This window comes from Corvus kubaryi, unplaced genomic scaffold, assembly GCF_017639235.1.
Source record: "Corvus kubaryi isolate FWS band 111438036 unplaced genomic scaffold, C.kubaryi_AGA036_p1.0 37270, whole genome shotgun sequence".
NCBI lineage: Eukaryota > Metazoa > Chordata > Aves > Passeriformes > Corvidae > Corvus > Corvus kubaryi.
Window position 1 is genome coordinate 1,262,367 of NW_024581083.1, and position 19,953 is coordinate 1,282,319.

Sequence of the window (19,953 nt, forward strand, 5' to 3'; positions counted from 1 at the left end):
CCCCCCCCCCCCGGCCGGAGAGGCAGCGCGGGGCCGCTGCGCACCCGTTCCCGTGCTCCAGCCCGCGTATTCCTTCCCAAACCGGGGCCGGGGGCGAATTCGCCCCCGCTCCGGGAGCCGCGTCCTCCCGCCCGCGGAGCCGGGCGGGGAGGGGAGAAAGGGGCTGCGAGGCGCTGCCGAGCGCCCTCCGCGCTGCCCCTGGGCCGGCCTCCCTCCGCGCTGTCCCTGTGCCGGTCCCCGTGCCTGTCCCTTTCCCGGTCCCTCTCCCGGTGCCCGCGGGTCCCGAACTCAGGGCGCTGCGCGGCCCGGGCCGAGCGGGCGGTGACGTCAGGCGCGGCGGCCAATGGCGCGGCGGGGGGGGCGCGCCCCGCTCCATCCCCGCTCCGCGCTCGGCTCGGCAGCGGCAGCGCTGCTCCGGCACAGCCCGGCACGGCTCGGCACAGCCCCGACACAGCCCGGCACGGCCCCGACACAGCCCGGCACGGCCCCGACACAGCCCGCGGCGGGGGCGGGCCCGCGGCGGAGGGGTCGCTGCGAAGCCCCGGCCGTCCCCTCCGCGGGTTACCTGCCCGGCCCAGGTGGGGCGGTGCAGAGCGGAGGAGGCTGTTTTGGAGGTTGCCGCCGCTTCTGATGGATGTTTTGTGTGTGTTTGCCTCCGCTCCCGGGTTCTCTTTCATCTGAGGACGCATCTGGCTCGAGCTCTGTTAAACTATCTGCCTTCTGGTACCGTTCGTAGATAACAGAAAGAAACCCGAGCCCGAAAGGCAATTCCCCACCTTCTTCCACCTAACGTGACCTTCTCGGGCGCCTTTGAAGCTTTGCTGGTGCTCCGGCGATGATGGCAGTGGTGGGTTCCCTTGGGCTGTACTAAGAGCCTCTTGTTTTCTTTTCCCTTTCTTCTTAGAGGCATTTCATCTTTAAGGGCCGGCTGCTCGCGCTCACTTTTATACCCACTGAAGCGATCAAGAACCATGTTGTCTGGTGGAAGAAGTGCGTTCCTGTGCCTTGGAATGATCCTGAGCTTTTGGAGCTCCTTGAGTTGGATGCCTGTTGGAGGATGCCCGCATAAGTGTACGTGTATTGCTTCCAACGTGGATTGTCATGGACTGGGACTCAAAACTGTACCGAGGGATATTCCCAGGAATGCAGAGAGACTGTAAGTAAAAGCCGTTAAGGGCTTCTCGAGCACTTGTAGGAACACCTGGGACGAGTTTCCCAACACCTGCCTACCAGTGCAGAGTACTTGGTAACAGGAGTTGCAGCAATCCAACACGGATTAATGTTTTCAGGAGGGAAGGGGAGGAGCTTTTCAGGAGTTCCAGCGATCCTGCCGCTGTGCCTTTGTACAAACGATCGGTTTCAGAGTTTCACGTTAAGTTTCAGCTGCCGCCTGATCGGGTTTTGCAGTGACTTGCTTGAAATGGAGGTCGGAGCTGTACCTGGAGTGCTGCCGGCTGTGATCACTGTCAGTGCAAACACCAATTTAATATGCAATTAGAAACCTGGATGTTTTCACCTGGCGGCTGGTAGCAGTGTCTCCTTACTTTCTCAGCATGGTGATTTCATCACCATGGAAAACCGACTGCTTCCATAAACTAATTCAAATGGAGAAGTCACATTAAACAGCCTCTAACTTCTGTTTTAAACTGCTGCGGGGAAGCTGGTTATTCAATTTTTAATCTGCTTCAGGGTTTATGATAGCAATGTAACGCTGTGGGGAGCACGGAGGATAATGAATAGCAAATCCTCTGTATTGTAAGTTCTCGGGAGTTTTTTAGCTGACTGTTTTTACTTGCTTGGCGAGTTCCTAGGGAGAAAGCTGAAAGCAAACTTGAGTTTTCTGATAGAGTTCTGGCACTCGCCCGGTGCAGGGGACGGCGTCTCTGACGTGTCTTAATGCATAGCAGATGGCACATCTCAGAGAGTGCCCGGTGCTAGATAGGGACATGTCCAGAGAGGAATGTTAAACAGAGCTTCAGCCGGGCTCCGCACGGCGCTCCAGGGCTGACCCCAGGAGAGTGCAGTCAGTTGTGCCTTCTGTGGATTAGCCCATAACTTAAAATGTTTTTGAACTTGTAAGCAAATGCTGTAGATTGTATGGCTTGACTTCCTGTTTTATTTCCTTCTGGGTCATAGACTTGGGGAAACTACAAATTCTCAGGCAGTTTTTCCTCCGAGGAAGAAAGCTGTATGAGGTTACTAAGCAAACAAAGTTTCTGTGCAAAGAGCACTCCTAAAGGCTAAGCTCTGTCCCAGAATGAAATTTTATAGGATCCTTGGCTGTTTCTAGATGCATTTTATAGTGCTGAGAGCTCTTAAATGATAGCAACGTGCTGCTTTCTTACTACACTATTCTATCACCTTTAATGTTTTGTGGCCATATCAGCCCTCCTTTTAACCTCAGCTGCGTGAGCAATAGCTTTCAGATGCCAGTGCCATAGAAACCTTAACTGCTGTGCCTGAAACTGAGTACTCTAAAATTGATGGGTAGCAACCTGGCATTTCAGAGCCAAAAAACCCCCAACCCTGAAACGACAAACCCCAAAACAAACCAGTACCAGGGGAGCGTTCCAAGCCAGTCAGAGTATGTGCGGTAACACCGGAGGTTCGCGTGCTTCGCTGGTGAGGTGCTTGAGTGGTTTAAAGAGGTAAAGGCTAGAATTAAACTTCTAAGTTACAGCTTAAAATGATTCATAAGCACAAGGTTAGTTGGCCACCTGAGAATCATTTCATAAATGGTAATTTGTTATAGCTGAAGTTCTAGGGGGGGCTGAGTTCATGTAGTTACTGGGTTTCATTTGCGAGAACCATCACAGAGATGTGAACTTTCCTTGCCTTCTGCAGAAAGCTGAGCCAGAAGAAAAAGGCTCTTGGTCTTGGCGTGTTAAGTGTTAAAAAGAATGAAGGAGAGCATAATCACTGTGTTGGTCTTGTTCTTTTTGGTGTTATTTACAGATTTAAGTTTTAGATTAATGGCTGCAAAAAGAACAATGGTAGTGATTTCACAATATTCAGTTTGAGGATTTAACCTCAGAGATACCACCACTGATAAATGTGAAATGTAGCTGTGTTGGATGGTTTGTTTGGGTGTTTTTACATATATAAATAGTGTATTGTTGGATCATTCAGTGGCTGAAACCTTGTGGAAATAGGATACAGGAGGTCATGTAGTAACACTTAAATCCATACTTTAAATACTGTTTTCAGTTTTCATTCTGCTAGTCCACTGTGAGCCTTTCACTCTTCTTACAGTGTTCACCAGCATCTTCATTACAACTGTATTTTAAAGCTTGTATCAGTTCCTTCAAATCTAGATTTCTACTCATTGCACTAACTTGGGTTTTCTAATGTAAGCACTAGAGAGAAAAATCTCTATTCTCGCGTCTGAATTCTGCTCATAGGTGAAACATCAGTCACCACAGGATATATCAGAGTATCTCATTTTTCTCTGTGGTCCACAGCAACCTGTAACTATTTATGACATAACAGTGGGTTGATGTGTAATCTTCTTACTTGTATGTTTAGCTTGTAAATAAGACCGAATTGATTGTATCTGAAATGACAAAAATATTTTTAGTCTCGGAGAAATGTTTATATGTTGGGAAAATAATTTTAATAAGTTTCTTGATGGCCACACACGAAGTGCCTTTTTAAGCTGTTGTGCTCTGGAAAGGCATTTATTTCTCTCTGCATTCTCCTGAGCTAAAAATTCAGTATACCTGTTCAAGTCGGAAACTTTTTGCTTTAATTAGTAAGAGATCTAATGGCACCACTTAAAATATTTTGCCACCAAGCTTTTAGAGTTATGTTTGGACAAATGTTACAGATTGTTTGGGCTAGTGGAGCCAAGTTAAATATTATTCAAATTTGTGTTAATATGAAACCCAGGAAAACTGAAAATATAACATTAAGGAAACAATGGGAAATATCTTTAGGGGAAAAAGAATTTCTTATTGAGAAGTTCTATTAAATGAACTAGCTTTGATTACTGATTCTTCATGAGAAATGAGATGCATGCTTTTCTTTTTCTGAAGACTTTGAAGGTGTAGGTTTATACCTGTGATTTCTACTTTGAAGGAAATTCACAGATTAACCTGCGATCACAGGAACAGAGTTATAAAACAATCCCATACTTTTATTTTTTTTTTTACACAAATTCATCTTTAATAGTAGCTTTGCAAATATAGCAAGTGGTGTTAGGTTTGTGTTGCAGTTCTTACTTTGTTATTACATTCTATGATAGTCTTCTAATTGTGTGGTTGAGATGGAAGCTTTGGCTCAGCTCTCATGAAGGGCTAAAAAGAGGTTAAAACTGTCCTTCTGCACAGTGGAATTACTCAGTCTGGAGAAAATAAGTGGTGAAGCAAATCCCTTGTCACTTCCAGGAGTAACTTCCAATTATCTTTATTCTGGAGAAGGAATCCTCAGAATAGCCATCCTCTCACACAGGAGGAGAGACGTGAAAATAGGTCGAAGACTTTTCCTCAAATTACCAAATATGATGCTCCACAGAGGCCCTTGAGCAGGATGGTGGAGCTGACCTTGTGGTTGTTGTATTTATTGATCCATTTCATACTTGTGAAGCAACTTAGCACCTTACCAAAAATAGAAGTTGATAGAATTTTTGTGTTCTAAAAAAACCTTAGTAATTTGTTAGATAACTCCTGTTCTGGGCACAGCGATTCTCTTATTTTAGCTGTGCAACTGATAAGGCATTTTGACCTAATAAAGGAAGAAAATTTAAGGATATGTAAATACATCCATGAGAATCCCAGATATTTTACCTTTCTGAAACATTCCTTAGGATTGCTTCCTCAAACTCTATTAATCCTTCAGTTCTTGGATGTGAGTATTTATAAAATTTCCTTCAGTGGAAATGTTTTCTATGTATGTAAAATGTTATACGTGTGGCTCTTTATAACACTTAATAATGCTGACGGTCACATTTAGTTTGAGATGATGCATAAATGCAGTGAGCAGATCAAAGTCACCTGCCTGGCAGTTGTGTTCCTCAGCTCTGAAAGGAACAAATGGTACGGAGAAACTGCTCAGAAGTCTTCTGGGTCAGTGTCTGCTTTCTGTTTGAAGGTGAAGCATGAGCCTTTGGGCTTTTCCTCCCATTCATGCTAGGTTATCTCCCTGTCTGATAGCAGCACATTATATATGTATAAAAGCTTCTGTGGAGAATTTAACCATGTTTGAGTTCCTGATGAGTTTGTTTGCTGGCTTAGGTTCTTCTCTAATTGATAGCTCTCCTCTGTTAGTCATTGCTTTGTTTTGGCCTTCATTTGAAGGATTCTTTACCTTGCTAAATTGATAAAGCTTGCAAGACTAATCTGTTCTGTGCTTTGTCTGAGCAGCTAAATTGAGTGTGTCCGCATTTAGGTGCAATTCAGAAGCTTAGTCATCTGCTTACTCCTGAGTTTTCATGTGGTCTGGGGTTTCTGTTACACAAATACATTATTATGGTGGTTTTGGCCTAGGTGCGTGTAGCTGCTGAAGTTGCACTGGCTTGTAATAAGTCTTCAACTTCCTCAATTCTGTCTCCACATTAAATCTAAGCTCCTGTCTTGAGCGCTTCCATATTCCTGCAGAAGGCAATGTTAAACACATGCAAATATAATTACACGACTCTTCCATTGACATTCTGTCTTTCTAGAGTTCTTCCCACTGGGGATTATCACTCATTTGTTTGTAGTAATAGTCTCCAAAACCTTGCATGGAGCATTTTGCAGATATTTTTTTCCCTAGGTCATGTGTCAGTAAGTGGATGTACATGGCTTTGGCTTGGAAAAGCTTGCTCTTGGAGGGACTGATGCTGGGAAAGCTTGACTGAATTCCCTAATTGAATGGGGATACTTCCCTTTACTAAGGTAACTCTGACTGTAATGCTTGAGTGGGCATTGGCATGAACTTGGGTAGGGTCAGTCTGGTCCTATTAAATTTGTTACATAGTTTTGAAGTGATGGGAGCAGGAAGGAGGGTGAAATTGGCTGTTGTAAATTGGTAGCTACAGAAGCAAGTAGTGGTCATTGTCATGTTGCTTGTATTTATTTGCACAAATTTGGATTAGATTTTGAGATGAAAGAGACCAGGCTACTTCCTGCAGAACTTTTTAATGAGCTTCTCTGAGACTATTTACTTTTATTCGTATTCTTACTTTTGCAGCTGAGTATTGATTCATGCAAAAGAATTAGGCCAAAGGAAAATTGCTCCTCTAAAGAGCAGCTGTTGCCTTTTAGGAAGTCCTAGAATACAGATGATGAGTATTGTTTTTATATCCCTGGAATTTGTGCATTGTGTGGATTTGGGGAAGCATGTAGCAAAGGATACAGGTATAGATTACCTGTAGGGATGTCAGGCCAAAAATAAGCAAATCCTAATACTCTTTTATTGGTATAGTAATTGTATAAAACTCCTTGTGTTGTACAATGCAATTTGACCTTTATAGTGAGAACTGTAGTCTTTTGGAAAGTCATTGCTAGTGTATAAGCACTTCCAGTTGTGTTTAAAACAAAAGTAACTTGTCCTGCATGGACATTGACATCTGATACTTGTTTTCTGTTTCCAGGAGTATTTAGGCTATTCCTCAACTTCCACAGAGCAGAGAAAAATGATTTTTTCACAGAAATCTTACAAGATGCTTGGGGATAATGATAATAGACCTTAGTCTAGTAAGGGTGTTCAGCAAGTAATTTCAGTGACTGCGTGTCAAGAAGGGAACTTGTTTACTGGAGATCCTATTCAGAAGGCTTAAATCAGGATGTCTTCCCTCCCAGGAACTAACAGCTCAAATGACTTGAAGCTTAATTTTCCCAAAACTGTTGATAAAATTTGTGTGGTGCCCCTCATGCTTCATTTCCCAGTGTCACTGTGAGCACCTGTAGGAATCCACTCCCACATCTTGTGGTGGGTGCTACAGCTCTCTGAGGGGAATTTTCTTTTCCTGCTTATTTTCCACTCCTGCAAGATGAAACAATGATGTTTTGTCCTCCTCGGGGTGAGACAGCAAGTTTACCTAACTTCAGGTGAGGAAGGAAGAGAAGTTGGAGGAGCAAAGCCAAAGTGACCCTCAAAGGGCAAAGTTTTTTCAAGAAAAATAATGTTGGCAACATCATGGGGCGTGACTGACTACAAGGGATGTGTGGCAAAGGTTTCTTCAGGTGGTTGTCTGTGTGTACATTCCTGTTACAGGGGTGTAGAGGGGAGCAGTGCTGTTCAGAAAACGTTATAATAGAGGTCAATTTTATTATCTCTTGTGAGATCTGAGGGATGGGCTGGTGGAAATGAGCTCCTGTCCTTGGCTCCTTTCTGCTGCTGAGGTCACAGGAAGCTTCTGGAATTTCTCATTGATTCAAGTGCTTTAGCATAACGTGATATGGATTTTGATCTAGGACTGTTGTTGTGGCTCCCATCCCTCTTATGTTCACTAACAGGTTTTGTTTGCTAGTGTAAAGCTATGTGAATTATACTTTTTTGTTTGTTTAAGTAATTTTCAGGATAAGAAAAGACAAGGCTCCAGACATATTTGGGTTGCAGTATGGCCCAAGCTGCTCTGTTTTCAGTATTTTTCAAGTCTTTTCTCCAGAGATCTGTAATGCTTTTTTTCCAAATCTGTTTTCAGTCAGATATATCATCATTTAAGATCTTGAATGGATCTCATCAATGGCAAGAACTGCTTCTTCCCCATTAGCAAATGGCCTTGTAAGCTACTGACAGTTTGTCTAATGGTATTAAATACATCAAAGATAAGGGGAACAGGTCTGTGCTCTGTACTCAGTAAATTTTAGATTGAGTTGAAGGCCATCTCCACAGAAAAGAGAATTTAAGAGGCTGATTCTTACCTCTGCCAGTTATTTTCAGCTTTTTTTTTTCCCTTGCAACTGAATCTGGTCTGACAGTTGTCTCTGTCAGAATAAATTTTTGTATTTCACTTTTACACCGTCTGTTTGATGGCTGCAATATATGTTTTTAATCTTATGATTGATAGATTTCTGGAGCTCTTAATTAGATTTTTACCTTTCTATTTGTGATTTACTTCTTTTTCTAAGACCTTAATTTTGTCTTTCAGGTAGAAATGACAATGTAGCCATTGGTTCAAATCTCCTTTGTTGTCACTGGTAAAAGGGAGCATTTTCAGTAAACATGGGCGTGGTTAAAATGAGGCAGAAAACTGAGTGTTTTAAAGCTGGTCTTGTCTTGACTCCATTGATGAGTCTTCAAAATCTGTCTGCGATTTGCTTCTGAGTTGATTATAGAATTGGTGTTGCCCACCAGTTCATTTTTACCTATGTTTTCCCTAAAAAATTGCAGTACTGTTGCTGAAATGATTCTTAACTTTCTGTGAAAGGGAATCCTCAGGAGAGTCCTGTGTGCTTCCTGCCTGGAGGATGCTGTGCCTTTCTTCCCACTTCAGCTGTGTGGAGAGGGATCAGCCTGGTGGAACAAGTACCAGGTTCCTGATGAAGACTCTCAAACACCTGTTAAATGTTTGGAGTCCAGGCAACACTGAGGATTTTGGGACACATTATTCCTTCTGGTACCTCTCTGGCTGCTGTGGGCACCCGTGGTCAGTCTGGTTTGGGGCAGCAATGTTGTATTTAGGACTTTAATTAGAGAGACTTTGACCCTGTCCTGTGGTGTGGGGCACAGTGGTGACATTGTGCTGTGTCTCTGCATCCAGGCAGTCACCCACAGGAGCTGCCTGCAGTTTTTCAGGACGTTTTCTCTCTGCACCTTGACAATTGTTTGATTCTACAGAGACACAGGACTGGTGATTCTGTTTCAGCCAGGGCTCCTTGGAAGGGGAGGGATGAACTGCTCTGGAGGTTAATGATTTGGAGATCAGTAACCCATTTTTAACAGCCTTGTAGAAAGTGTGGGGAGGATGGTGATGGACTCCATTTCTGATAGATTTATTATTTTTTTCCTTCCATTTTGGTGGTGTTTCTTGGGAGGGTCAGTCCTTGTTAAAAAAAAAAAACCAAAACAACCAGTTTGTTTTACAAAACTTTAAATTTACTCTAATTTTAATTGTTTCAGTTAAAAATACAGAGTGCAACTTAGGCTGTGTTGGAGTTGAGGACAGTGTCTGCTGTACTCATCAGTTCTGTTTCATCTGCTTGTCTTCATCCCTTTGCTCTTTTTTCTTTGCAGAAAATCCTTTGGGAAATCTTTGTTTGCACAGTGCTCAACATGAAGAAATCTTGAGCTATTGTAAGGGTGCTTCTAGGCATGATAACAGAAATAGTAATAAATTTCATGTTAGTGAAGCTGAGGTTCTGATCTCCAAAATCACAGCACTATCAAATGCAGCTTTTAACGTCTGTCTCCAAACGTTTTTCAAGAGCTGGATTCTGTCAAGGTTGGGTATTTGAGGGGAAAGAGAGGCACAGAGTGGAGGGGAAGAGTGTGTGGGAATCAACTTTCTCATGAAATGTGTCAAAAGATAAGCATTTAACTATTAAGAAAATAACATTTTTGATAGCAGAGGCAAGGTGCATGCTTGTGCATGCTAATAGTTAGGGGACTATTCCTGAATCCTGGGGCTTTTGTTTTCCATTGGTCTTTTTCCTTTACTCCTGTGGCAGGTAAGGAATGTGATAATTAACTGGTACAAAATACAAGTGTTAGTAGATTGGGAGGTATTACTGCTGTAGGTTGTTGTGGGACCTAATAAATAACCCTGAAAGTTTCCAAAGATACTGTGAGTTGTGAGCCTTCCTCACTTTCTCAGGTCAGAGTAAAATCAAGTATTTTAAGGCAGTTTAGCAAAACTGTCCTACTGAATTGTCATCTCTGACATTTTCTTTGGGTATGCACTGGCCAATATTGAGCACTTCTTCAAATATTTTAGCAGCTTTTTAAGTTGAGGTAGTACTTGGTTGTCTGTCTGCCTAAAAGGGTTTTCAGTGTTGGCATTAAATGCAGTGTCATATTACAAGATACTGACCTAATACAAAAGTTTGACTTGACTTGGAATAGTTTTTTTCACAAAAAATTTGACCCAAAGCAGAAAATATTCCCATTCCAAACTTCAGTTTTCCTTTGAAGATTACAAAAAGCCCATCCAAAAATGGAAGACTCTTCCCTAGAATTTTGTATCATGTTCCTTGGGATGTGCTGTCTTATCCAAGGTCAATGAACAAAGAAATTTGCATTCCCTATGTAAGAATGTAGTTTAACTTTACATTAATGATTTTTCTGCTCTTCCAATAAGGAAATAGCAAACAGCAGTTTGCCCATTCTGTCTGGTTTAGGATAGAGTGTGTAGCATATAAAGCTCACATAACAGATGCGATCACAGGACATCCAGCCCATTAAAGTAATCCTGCATATGCATGTACTGGTTGTCCACAGCTATGGAGACAGCAATGTTTAATTAAAACAGTTGTGTTGTTTAAATATGACTCTGAGAAATTTCAGCAAGGAAAGGATGCATCCAGAAGGCAGTTTACATGTCTTGTGCCTTCCTGTTTGTCCTAAAGCATGTTTTGCCTGGACTTTAATGGGAACTTATGGATTTTCTCCAGTTTTGTCTTTTGTCTGTGTGATGGGTTTGTTTAGACTGGGGAGGCATTATATTAGGAACGTTTTTGAAATGCTGATTTTGGCAAAACTTGGATGAAACATATTTGGGGAGGGCAGCAGTGGTTACAGCATCACTGAGCAATGTGGGAGCCTCTGGGTCACAAGCTTGTGTGAAATGGTTGTAGAGTGGTGAGAAGAGGCAGTGGCAGTCTCATCCTCTTGAAGTGGTAGAGCTGGTTAGAGATGGTGCTTTGAGAATACAGCTGGGGAGCAAAAAAGAGAACTCATTGTTAGGGAATGGAACAGGAAAGCAACTGCGCATTTCTGCAATGCCTGAATAAATGCAGCAGGGAGCTTAGCTGGAGACCAGAAAAAAGGGGTGGGGAAAAAAAATGATGGAAGGGAAATTCTTGAGCAAAGAGAACTTGTTTTCCAGAAGTGGAAATAGATACTGAGAAATAAAGCCCTAAGGGAAAGGCTGGTTCTTCAGAGAGATGAAAACACACATCTGGATATAAGTTTCTCAGATAAGAATGGGAAAGTGTAGGAAACAGCTCAATGATCCTTTGGAGTTTTGAGTTTTAATAGATAACATATGAAAAGGCAGCAGAAGATAAGGAACAATCAGAAGTGTTTTATGGACTTTTTGGGGGTTTGTTTGGCGTTGGTTTTGGTTTCATGTTCATTTTTCCCCCTTGGAAAGTTCTTTAGCTAATTGCTTATGAAGTTTTTTAGAAGATGAAAATGGATTATTCCCAGTTGATGTTGACTTCATTTTATAGAACAGATAATTGCCAAGGTTGTTCTTCCATGGCCCTCATGCATGTAGCAGGGTTAGTGCAAAGTGGTTTTATAAGCATGAGGAGTTTCAGTACCTTGAAACATCAGATTTCTGTGCAAAGGCTTTAGGAAAACTTGAGTTTTGTGTTCATTCAGCAAACATTGTGAAATCAATTCAGCTTTACTGCAGCAAGTACAAAACCAAAAGTGGGATGAGAATGGGGGACAAAGAAGGTGGGAATCTACTTGAGAGTGAAGAAAATTGCTTGTAAATTGGTTGTGACATCTGGTTGCTAACTTCAAGTCAATACACCCCTTCCTTCAAAATTCATTTTACATATTAAAACTGTCCTACGCATTTTATTGCAACTTCTTGGCTTCCTCTGCTCCTCAGTGGCCTCTATAGACATGTTACACTCAGTGTGGTGGTGCTAGGAATGAATAGAGTTGGTGAAACTAGATGCTTTTTACATTAAAAAAACAAAACCCTGAATAGCAACAAAAAGAAAAACCCCAAACATAAACACAGATCTCTCTTACCTTTCCAGGAAAAGATCTGGGAAGAGTTTCTAGTCTGTGCATGTCTGAAAGTGAGCAGGGTGATGAAATCAAGGCTTGATTTTCATGCCAGGCTTCACTAAAGTAATTTATTTGTTCGTAGAATGTCTTTCGAAGTTATCAAGAATATCCAGCAGTCAGAAGCCGGTGTGAAATATTGCAAGTCTGAAATACCAAACTGTGTGTATTAGTGAAGAGCACCCAAACTCTGCAGTTTCTTCACTGTGATCTATTCAGTCACGTACCACACTGTTAAGTGAAATACAGAATTAAAGCAATGTGGGTTCTGCTGAAGTTTGCAGCAATAATTTTTTTTCCCAGATGAGTCCCAAAGTGACAAACATTGAAGCACAGGCACACCTCTGTTCACATCCTGATGATTTTGTCCATTTGCTAGTCGAGTGAAAATATGGCCCAAAGAATGCTTGACATGGTCTGAGTTCTGCCTTTGGTGACTCTCTGAGCTTTGGAATAGCACTGGGCTGATCTGACCACCTGAAATCCACGTAACCAGCTGGTCATGCTGGACATGAAAGAAGAGCTACAGTTTTTAAGTAGGAATGGCTAATAAGATCAAGAATTGAAAAGAAATAAGTAAAAAAAGTGACTTCTTGTATGGGCAGTTTTTGACCTTGGATTTTATTTTTTTAATATTAATTAAAATTATGCTTGAGCTTATCTGACACAGAACTGTACTGCTTCCTCTTTATAATGTGCACATCCTGCCTTCTTCATATTAAACCATGTTTCTGTAGCAACTGTATTTTAAAGTATTCTCTATTTTTTTATGTTTCTTATTTAAAGTTTTCTACTATTCCCTGTACTTCCTTTGAAACAAAAGACAACAAATACTTGTTTTACCCTTTCCTTTGCAGAAAATGTAGAATCACAGAGTCATTAAGGTTGGAAGGGACTTCAGGATGTCTCCTGGTTCAGCCTCTGCTCAAAGCAGAACATGGAATTCAGACAGGAAATGTCCAGTTGGGTCTTGAAAACCAGAAACTGGCTCCTGTAATATTTGCAGTGACTTTCCCAGTACCAGACTGGGGTTGCTGCTGACCAGCCTGCCCTTTGCCATATTGTGCTTTTAAACCTTTTCAAGGCAAAGGTGATGTTTGCCTGTGCTGGAGGTGTCAGGGCGAGGCTGAGCTCTATCAGCCTGATCTCTGCACCGACAGATGTGTTCTGTCTCCCTGCAGGCTTGGATGGGTCAGGAGTTCTCAAGTGATGTTTGACTAGATCCTCTGCCACTGCTGGCTGTTCCTCTCCTCCTTGAACACAAGAACATGGGAGACTGTGTTGGTGAAGGCTTTGAGCACCTCTGTCTGTCACTGAACCATCACATCTTGTTTATTATTTTACAGCTGATGCACTGCTAGGAGCTCTTCTTGATGACCCTCGCTAGCTTGAGCTCCAGCTGAGCTCTGACTTAGCTCATTCCATCACTTGAGGTTTGGGCAGTGTTTCTGCACCCCTGGGTGCTGTTTGGCCCCTCCCTCCTGTGCTGGAGCTCCATCACCAGGTGTCTCTTTAGCCCAGGTGTGCACTGGCACACGAGGAAGTGCCAGGACAACCTCCACCCCTTTTATTCTTCCTGCAGGGTGTTATCTTTCACCAGGGCACAGGTGACACTGCCAAATGAGATCTGGAACACATCAAGAGCAAGTACAGAGCTCTGGGGACAGAGGTGAAGGACACAGGAGTGTAAAATGTGCTGTTAAGCGTTATGCTGTCAGCATAACAATTCCTTTATGTGTATAATAAAACCTGTACACTATAATAATTAGACTGGAATTCCTGCAGGCTGAGACAAACATGTATTTCCTTGGAAGAAGCAGAATACTTGAATTACTCCATCCATTATGCTGCTTTCTGTGGGCGTTGGGTATGATTTCCACCTCAGCCTGCTGCGGGGAATTCAGCCACTGCACAAGTTGCAAAAAGTTAAAGGTTTGGGTTTTTTTTTTTTTTGTATGTTTCTTAACATTTGTAGTTTGCCAAATAATTTTTTTCTTATTTTTATAAGGATGAGGGCAGAATCGTGTTGCCTGCAAGCAGTTCCAGATCATTTGGACACTTAATGTGTGTTATTAACCAAGCACAGCTGTAATGGGCTTAAGAATGGACAGCTTATTCACAAAATTAGGGCACTTAACCTTGAAGGTCCGTTCTTCTCATTGTTCAGACAGAAAGAAAACAGTCTGACTCAGACCTGAAAGCCTTCTGTAATCAGAACAAAGGATCTAACCTTTTTTGAATTAAAAGCTGTCCTGTATATGTGTTACAAAAATATGATAGACTGCAGCATGGGATTTGCACACTCCAACTGTTGTGTGGCTGTTCAATTACTATTTAAATTTTCCTGAGGACTGAAACTATCCAGTGTCACACGTGGTATCCAACAACTACAGCAAAAATGATGAAATGTTGAATTGTGAGTTGATTGTTACTCTTGTATGAGATGTCCATGCTGCTGGATCCAGTATTGCTTGTTGCTGAAACTATGAAGAATATTTAGAAAGAATTGGTGGTTTGTGGCAGGGCTTGTTTTTTTCTCTTAATGTTTCTCCACCTGTTGCTTGTTGTTACTGCAGGTCAGGCAAGGGGCTCTGTAGCCTCCAAACTGCTGGTTGTAGTTTGCAGTAGGATCTCCCCTTAACCTTTTATTTAAGTTCAACAAACCTAGGTGTTTCAGCCTCTGTTCAAATGTTATCAAGCACCTTCCTGATAGTCTCTTTCCTGTCCTGGAGAGCCTGCACTGACCCAGTATTGCAGATGGACTGTCAAAAGTCCAGAGGACAAGACAGGAGCGAATTCTTTCAAATTCTTAAACCCCTCTGTCTGTGCTGGCACAGTGTGGTCGAGGTGGCCTTTGCTGCTTCAAGGGACACTGCTGCTGTTTTGGGGCACAATGGGACTCCAGGAGCCTTGGCTGCAAAGCATCTTCCTGCTCATGCAGTGCCCCACCTGTGATTGTTGCGTGGGTTTATTTCCTCTTAGGTGGAGGGCTTTGAATATTTTTCTTCTGTTGAACTAAATGATGAGAAATGTTCAGAGAGTGCCAGTCTTTCTAGAGCTCGGAAGAAATAAAAATAAATTCTCATGCTCCTTTGCAAAGTCAGCTGTTTAGAAGAAAAAAATAACTTGAGTCTTATAGAGATGAACTGTACTATTTAAAAAAAAATGAAATTACTTCAGTTGAACATGATTTTGAAGTTTTTGTCTTTCTTTAGAAGTGATGTTCATACTTGCCCATGTGATTTGGAAACTAGTGGAATTTGTGTATTTCATAAAATCCAGTCCCAGGAATTCATTTCCTGCATTGCAAAACTTGAGATGAAAATATGTTCAATCTGAAGATATGCAGATTGTGCTGCCAGAGGGCTTCAGGATAGTGTTATAATCGAGTAGTTTATCGCAGTAACTTTGAAGTTCTTGGATTGAAGGCAAAAGAGAGAATTGCCAAGTGCTTTCTGTTGGGAATTATGGTCATTTAAGGTTAAGAGGCTGGTGGCAGTTCATACCCATTAATTAGCTGCACAGCAGAAATCCTGGAAAATGGTTAAAATAATAAAACAGATATTGGTTGTGTGAAGACTGGAAAGGGCAGCCAGAATCTTCTGTGTGGGTACATTCACACATGGGAGTGGATTTTTGTCCCTTTCCTGGTCCTGGTTTTTGCACGTTCCCAAACTAAGAACTAAAGCACTCATAAAGAGGGGGAGGCTTTAATGAGCAGCTTTTTGCCTCCAGCCCTGCAGGTAGCTGTCCTAAAAATCAAGAAGGTTTTCCTCGTGGCTTTAAAGTTTCTGGAGTGCAAGGGAGCCAGGTCAGTGGTGAAAAAATGCATTGCTGTGGAAAATGCAGGTTTCTTCCAGCTCAGGTTCTGCATGTTTTTGTGATCATGGTTACCTGGGGTGGTGACTGGGGATGGGGAAAACAAAGCACAGAAAAACTTCCAAGGGGTGACTCAGCTGTCACTCGGGCTGGTTTGGGCTGACAAAGTCCTTTAGCAGTGTAGTGGCACAGAAAAAGCTTTGTTTTTCAGGAATGAGGGCTGCTTTAGTTATTTGGAGGAATCGGGCTAGTGAAAAGCATCAGTAGCTCCTGAGATCCAGGAATCTGGATTCATTCATTATCACTTGAATTTTAGCTTCCACATTTTCAATGTTGATTTACCATTTAAAATAAATCCTTTGGAATGCAGTACAAATTAATCATAGCAAAGGATGTGTGCTATCACTTCAAAACAGGTGTTCCTAAATTTCTTGGAAAATTATTTTTCTTCTGTTCTTCATGAACATTTGGAAGCTCCATGAATTGTGTCCCAGGTGAGTTTTGTTTTGATGGGAATTCTAGATGGTGTGTTGGATCCTGACCTGTTTTTAGGGGGAACAAGAGAGAGTTTTATTAATTCCTAAGCTTTGTTCTGTGTGACATACAAATCTTACGCATTCCTTCCTGGAAAATAGCAAAACTGAGATGAAGAGAAATGCATCTTCCCTGTTGATTGTGGGGTGTTGGTTGAATCAAGATTCCTTTCAGAGTGTTGGGTTCTGGGCTGATTTGTTTGTCCTTACTGTGACACAAATGTGTGTAGCTTTGAACTGGTGTGTGGTAACCACTTTGAAAACGTAACAGGAACAGAAACCAAACTTTGTGTTTGAGGTTCTATGACTAGAAATGAATATTTACCTTTCTTAGGAAGCAGCTGGACAGGAAAGAATCCTAGTGCTGTTTAACTTGGGTAAGAGCTGTTTTTTGAAGTGTATGGCAGTTAATTTTTCCTTAAATACAGTTTCCCTACTGCTCTTACTGAATTCTTTATTAATATACATGAAGAAATATCTGAGGACTGCAGTGAAGTCTGGTGCTCCTTCTCCTTAGATAGCAGGTTATTTTTGCTTCCCATGATTTTTAATTTTGTGTAATGTTGTCTTTGGCTAAAGACAAATAATATTTATTAGACAATTCATAAGTATTTTCCAAAATACTGCCCATCTAGGACTTGTTTGTCATTGAAATGCAAAATCAGCTACTGCCATGGAATTACTGGGCATCAGGGATCATCTTCAGTTTTGTTGTTAGGAATGTCACCGTGTTTGCCAGATGGGCACTTGAGAGTTCTCTGAAACAGAGGAAAATTTGTTGCTCTTGAGTACTTATTGATAATAAATGGTTTTAACCAAATGCAGCTTTGTGTTCCTTCTAGAAGGAGAACTAAATTTAGGCAATTTATTTTCTGACCAAAAGGTAACAGAATGGGGCCTGAAGTCTGGTAGTTTTTCAGATCAGAAAAAAAATTTGTTAGTCTTTTTTTTTTTTTTTTTTTTTAAAGCATGAAATAGAACCTTGTCTTAAAGCGAGTGCAGCATTGGCAGTAAGAACATCAGACTGTGTTTTGTGTGCCCATGAACTTGTGCAATGCCCGTTTATCAGAGGCTTCAAAACCGAAGCATTACAGAGCTGTAGAAAGAAAACTGCTTTGTGCTTTAGTAAGACTTTTCAATTTGGCTTCTATGTGCCTGGAAAAGCATAACTGGGCAACCAGAGCTCTAAAATGAGCAGCTGATTAAAAGACTCCAAACCTACGGTCTTGGAAATGTTGAGGAATTAAATTAGGATTTGACCTGGGTATGTTTAGGATTCACAACTATGACGAGGGCCCAGACTTGATTATCCAGATTATCTTGGATATTATTATACAGAGTGGGTTCAGATGGTAGCAAAGTAACATTTGACTGTAATATGAACTTGCTACAGTTTAGTAGTGTTGCTTTGAATTTTTGCATCCTTGATATAAAAGGGATTTTAATTGTGTGTAAGGTTTTTTATTTATATGTAACTTCTGAATTATTGAGCTGAAGATTGTGCAAGACTTCAGCATCTGACTGCTGTTGTTATTGGCTCTTCTCTAGAAGCTGCACTGCTCCTTGTGGGGGTGATGTGGTGTCAGACCCAATCCTGATCTTGTGCATTGGAGAGGAGAGGCTCAGAGCTGTCCAGGATGAGAGGCTGTGTTTGCCAAGGCTTGAGAGGCCGGAAGGCTGAAGCACAAAGTGTGAAGAGACAAGTGAATTTACTTGTAAAGTCATAAACTTTATCCAGTCCAAGGAAGAGGGTGGGGGCTGAGAACAGTGTCCGGATGTTTTGGAAGAGCGGAGTGGCTGAACAGAATAATTATCAACCGACGTTTAAGTAATGTAGCAGAGGAAATCTGTGCACTCCTGGCATGCTCCTGGGAATGGTGGTGCTTTAAAACATTGCAAAGTCTGTCTTAAATTCACTTGATTGTCTTTAGAGAAGAATGAAAGATGAAGCAATTCAGAGGAATTATTGCAATGAAGCAGGATTTGCTCCAGTTGCTCCAAGCATCCCTGTTTGTAATAAGTGTGTACATTGTGTGACTCAGTCTTCAGCATCTACAAAATATGTGTTGAATTAAATTGTTATTAGAACATAGCAGGACATGTTTATGAGTAAAGCTCCCTTAATAGCTCATCTGAACTCACTTTCATGATGTCTTGTACCAGTCTAGTCCAATTCGTGTTTCTATTCTCCCTGAAGTCATTCCTTCCATGTCTGTTTTCTTAAAGCTACCACTGTAGCTGCATTGTCCTTGGCGTGCTTTATCCTACAAATTATCCTCAAAAAATTAATAAATTGTCAAGACAGACCTAATGCCAAGAGCTTTACCAAAGCTGGTATAGATATCATTTCTGATTTCTTTTTAATGAAGTGTTAATTGACTTTGCTGCTGACACTCCAGAAGAAACCTGTATTCCTTAACGGAGTTTTCTTAGATGTTTTTAATTGCTGAGACAGTCCTATTTGAATGTGAAATGACCAAGAGTAGTAGTTGGTCCTGTGGGTGATATAGATGTGCTGAGTAGGATTCAAGATCTGCTTGGCCCCACATACTACCCAAAATGCAGGAATTCTGCACAATAAGAATATTATGTAGAATTAATTTCATCTGGATATAGATACGTGTTGAAGTGAAATATAAATTAAATTTGCCTTTAAGGTATCATTTTCCTCACGTCTTAGACCCAGATGATTTCTTTTCCAAGAAATCTGTTTGGTTCCAAGAGTCCTTTTGAACGCTGATGTGTTTGAAAGCCAACCAAGATTACATGTTAAGGTTTAGCTCTTTGTAGTTTAAACCCACTAGTGAGCCCATAATCAGCTGCCAAACTTTATAAAGGAAACATAAAATATTATGTTGCCCACAAATACCAGCTGTAAACCACTAATGTCTGCATTAGTTCAGTAACTTCACAGTCACAAAGTTTAATTGACTAATGGGGTAACCTGTGGCAATCTGTTGCTTTGCAGCACTGTTAGACCTACTGTGAACAGGAGGAGGAAATTTTATGTAGTTCATCACAGTTTTAGTCTGTTTTTCTTCAAATGGCAGATAAGCCTTGAGGCAGAGCATGCTGGAAAAGGCAAATGTTCAGAAGGTAAACACTGTTTTTTTAAAAGAGACAGAGGCTGCAGTTATGGTTTGAGGAAAGTGAACTTCATGAGGAATGTTTTCCTTAAGGTTAGGGCATTGTGCAAGTAATTCGAATAACAGAAATGGAAAACTTTCCCTTAGACACTAAACTTTGTAAGTGATTAATTGAATGATTGATATTGTGTATACAGGATAGGCTGTGCCAATCTGCAGGAGTAGAGGAAAAAGCAATCTCAAGATATGCGTTGATCAAGGAATGTTAAAGTCTTTCAGAACAGAGAGCTGCAGGTTTCCCCAGGGGAAGAATGTTGAGTGCTCTTGGGGCTGAAAGCAGGGAGGAATTGTGCTGATGAGTGGGACTGGTGTCTCAGACAGGGTGTGGGGGGTGCAGTGGAGAGGTTGCTGTGTGGATGGCAGGAATGGTGGTTCTGCATGCACTTGTTCAAGCCAAGCAAAGCTGTGCTGGGATCAAGTTTTACCAAAATACACAAGAACTGGGGCCATGGACACCGTGTTGCTCCATGTCCCTTGGCTGGCTCCTCTCTGCCTTGGGGGATTCCAACCAGCTTAATGCTGTGTTTTGCTAGAGCTTCTCTGAGATAAAGGGAAAACTTGTGATGGAA

At 41.7% G+C, this 19,953-nt stretch overlaps 1 protein-coding gene across 3 annotated transcripts in view; it reads left to right on the forward strand.

Annotated features, from left to right (window-relative positions):
- Positions 1-426: 426 nt before the first annotated feature.
- Positions 427-19,953, forward strand: part of SLIT3 (slit guidance ligand 3) — a 468,178-nt gene continuing 448,651 nt past the window's right edge. For 2 of the 3 annotated variants that reach the window (XM_042025380.1, XM_042025382.1), the window contains exon 1: positions 427-1,156. In XM_042025380.1, the coding sequence (XP_041881314.1) occupies positions 972-1,156 (185 nt within the window). In that variant the 5' untranslated portion in view covers positions 427-971. The remainder of the gene's footprint in view (positions 1,157-19,953) is intronic. The other variant, XM_042025381.1, reaches the window with a different exon arrangement.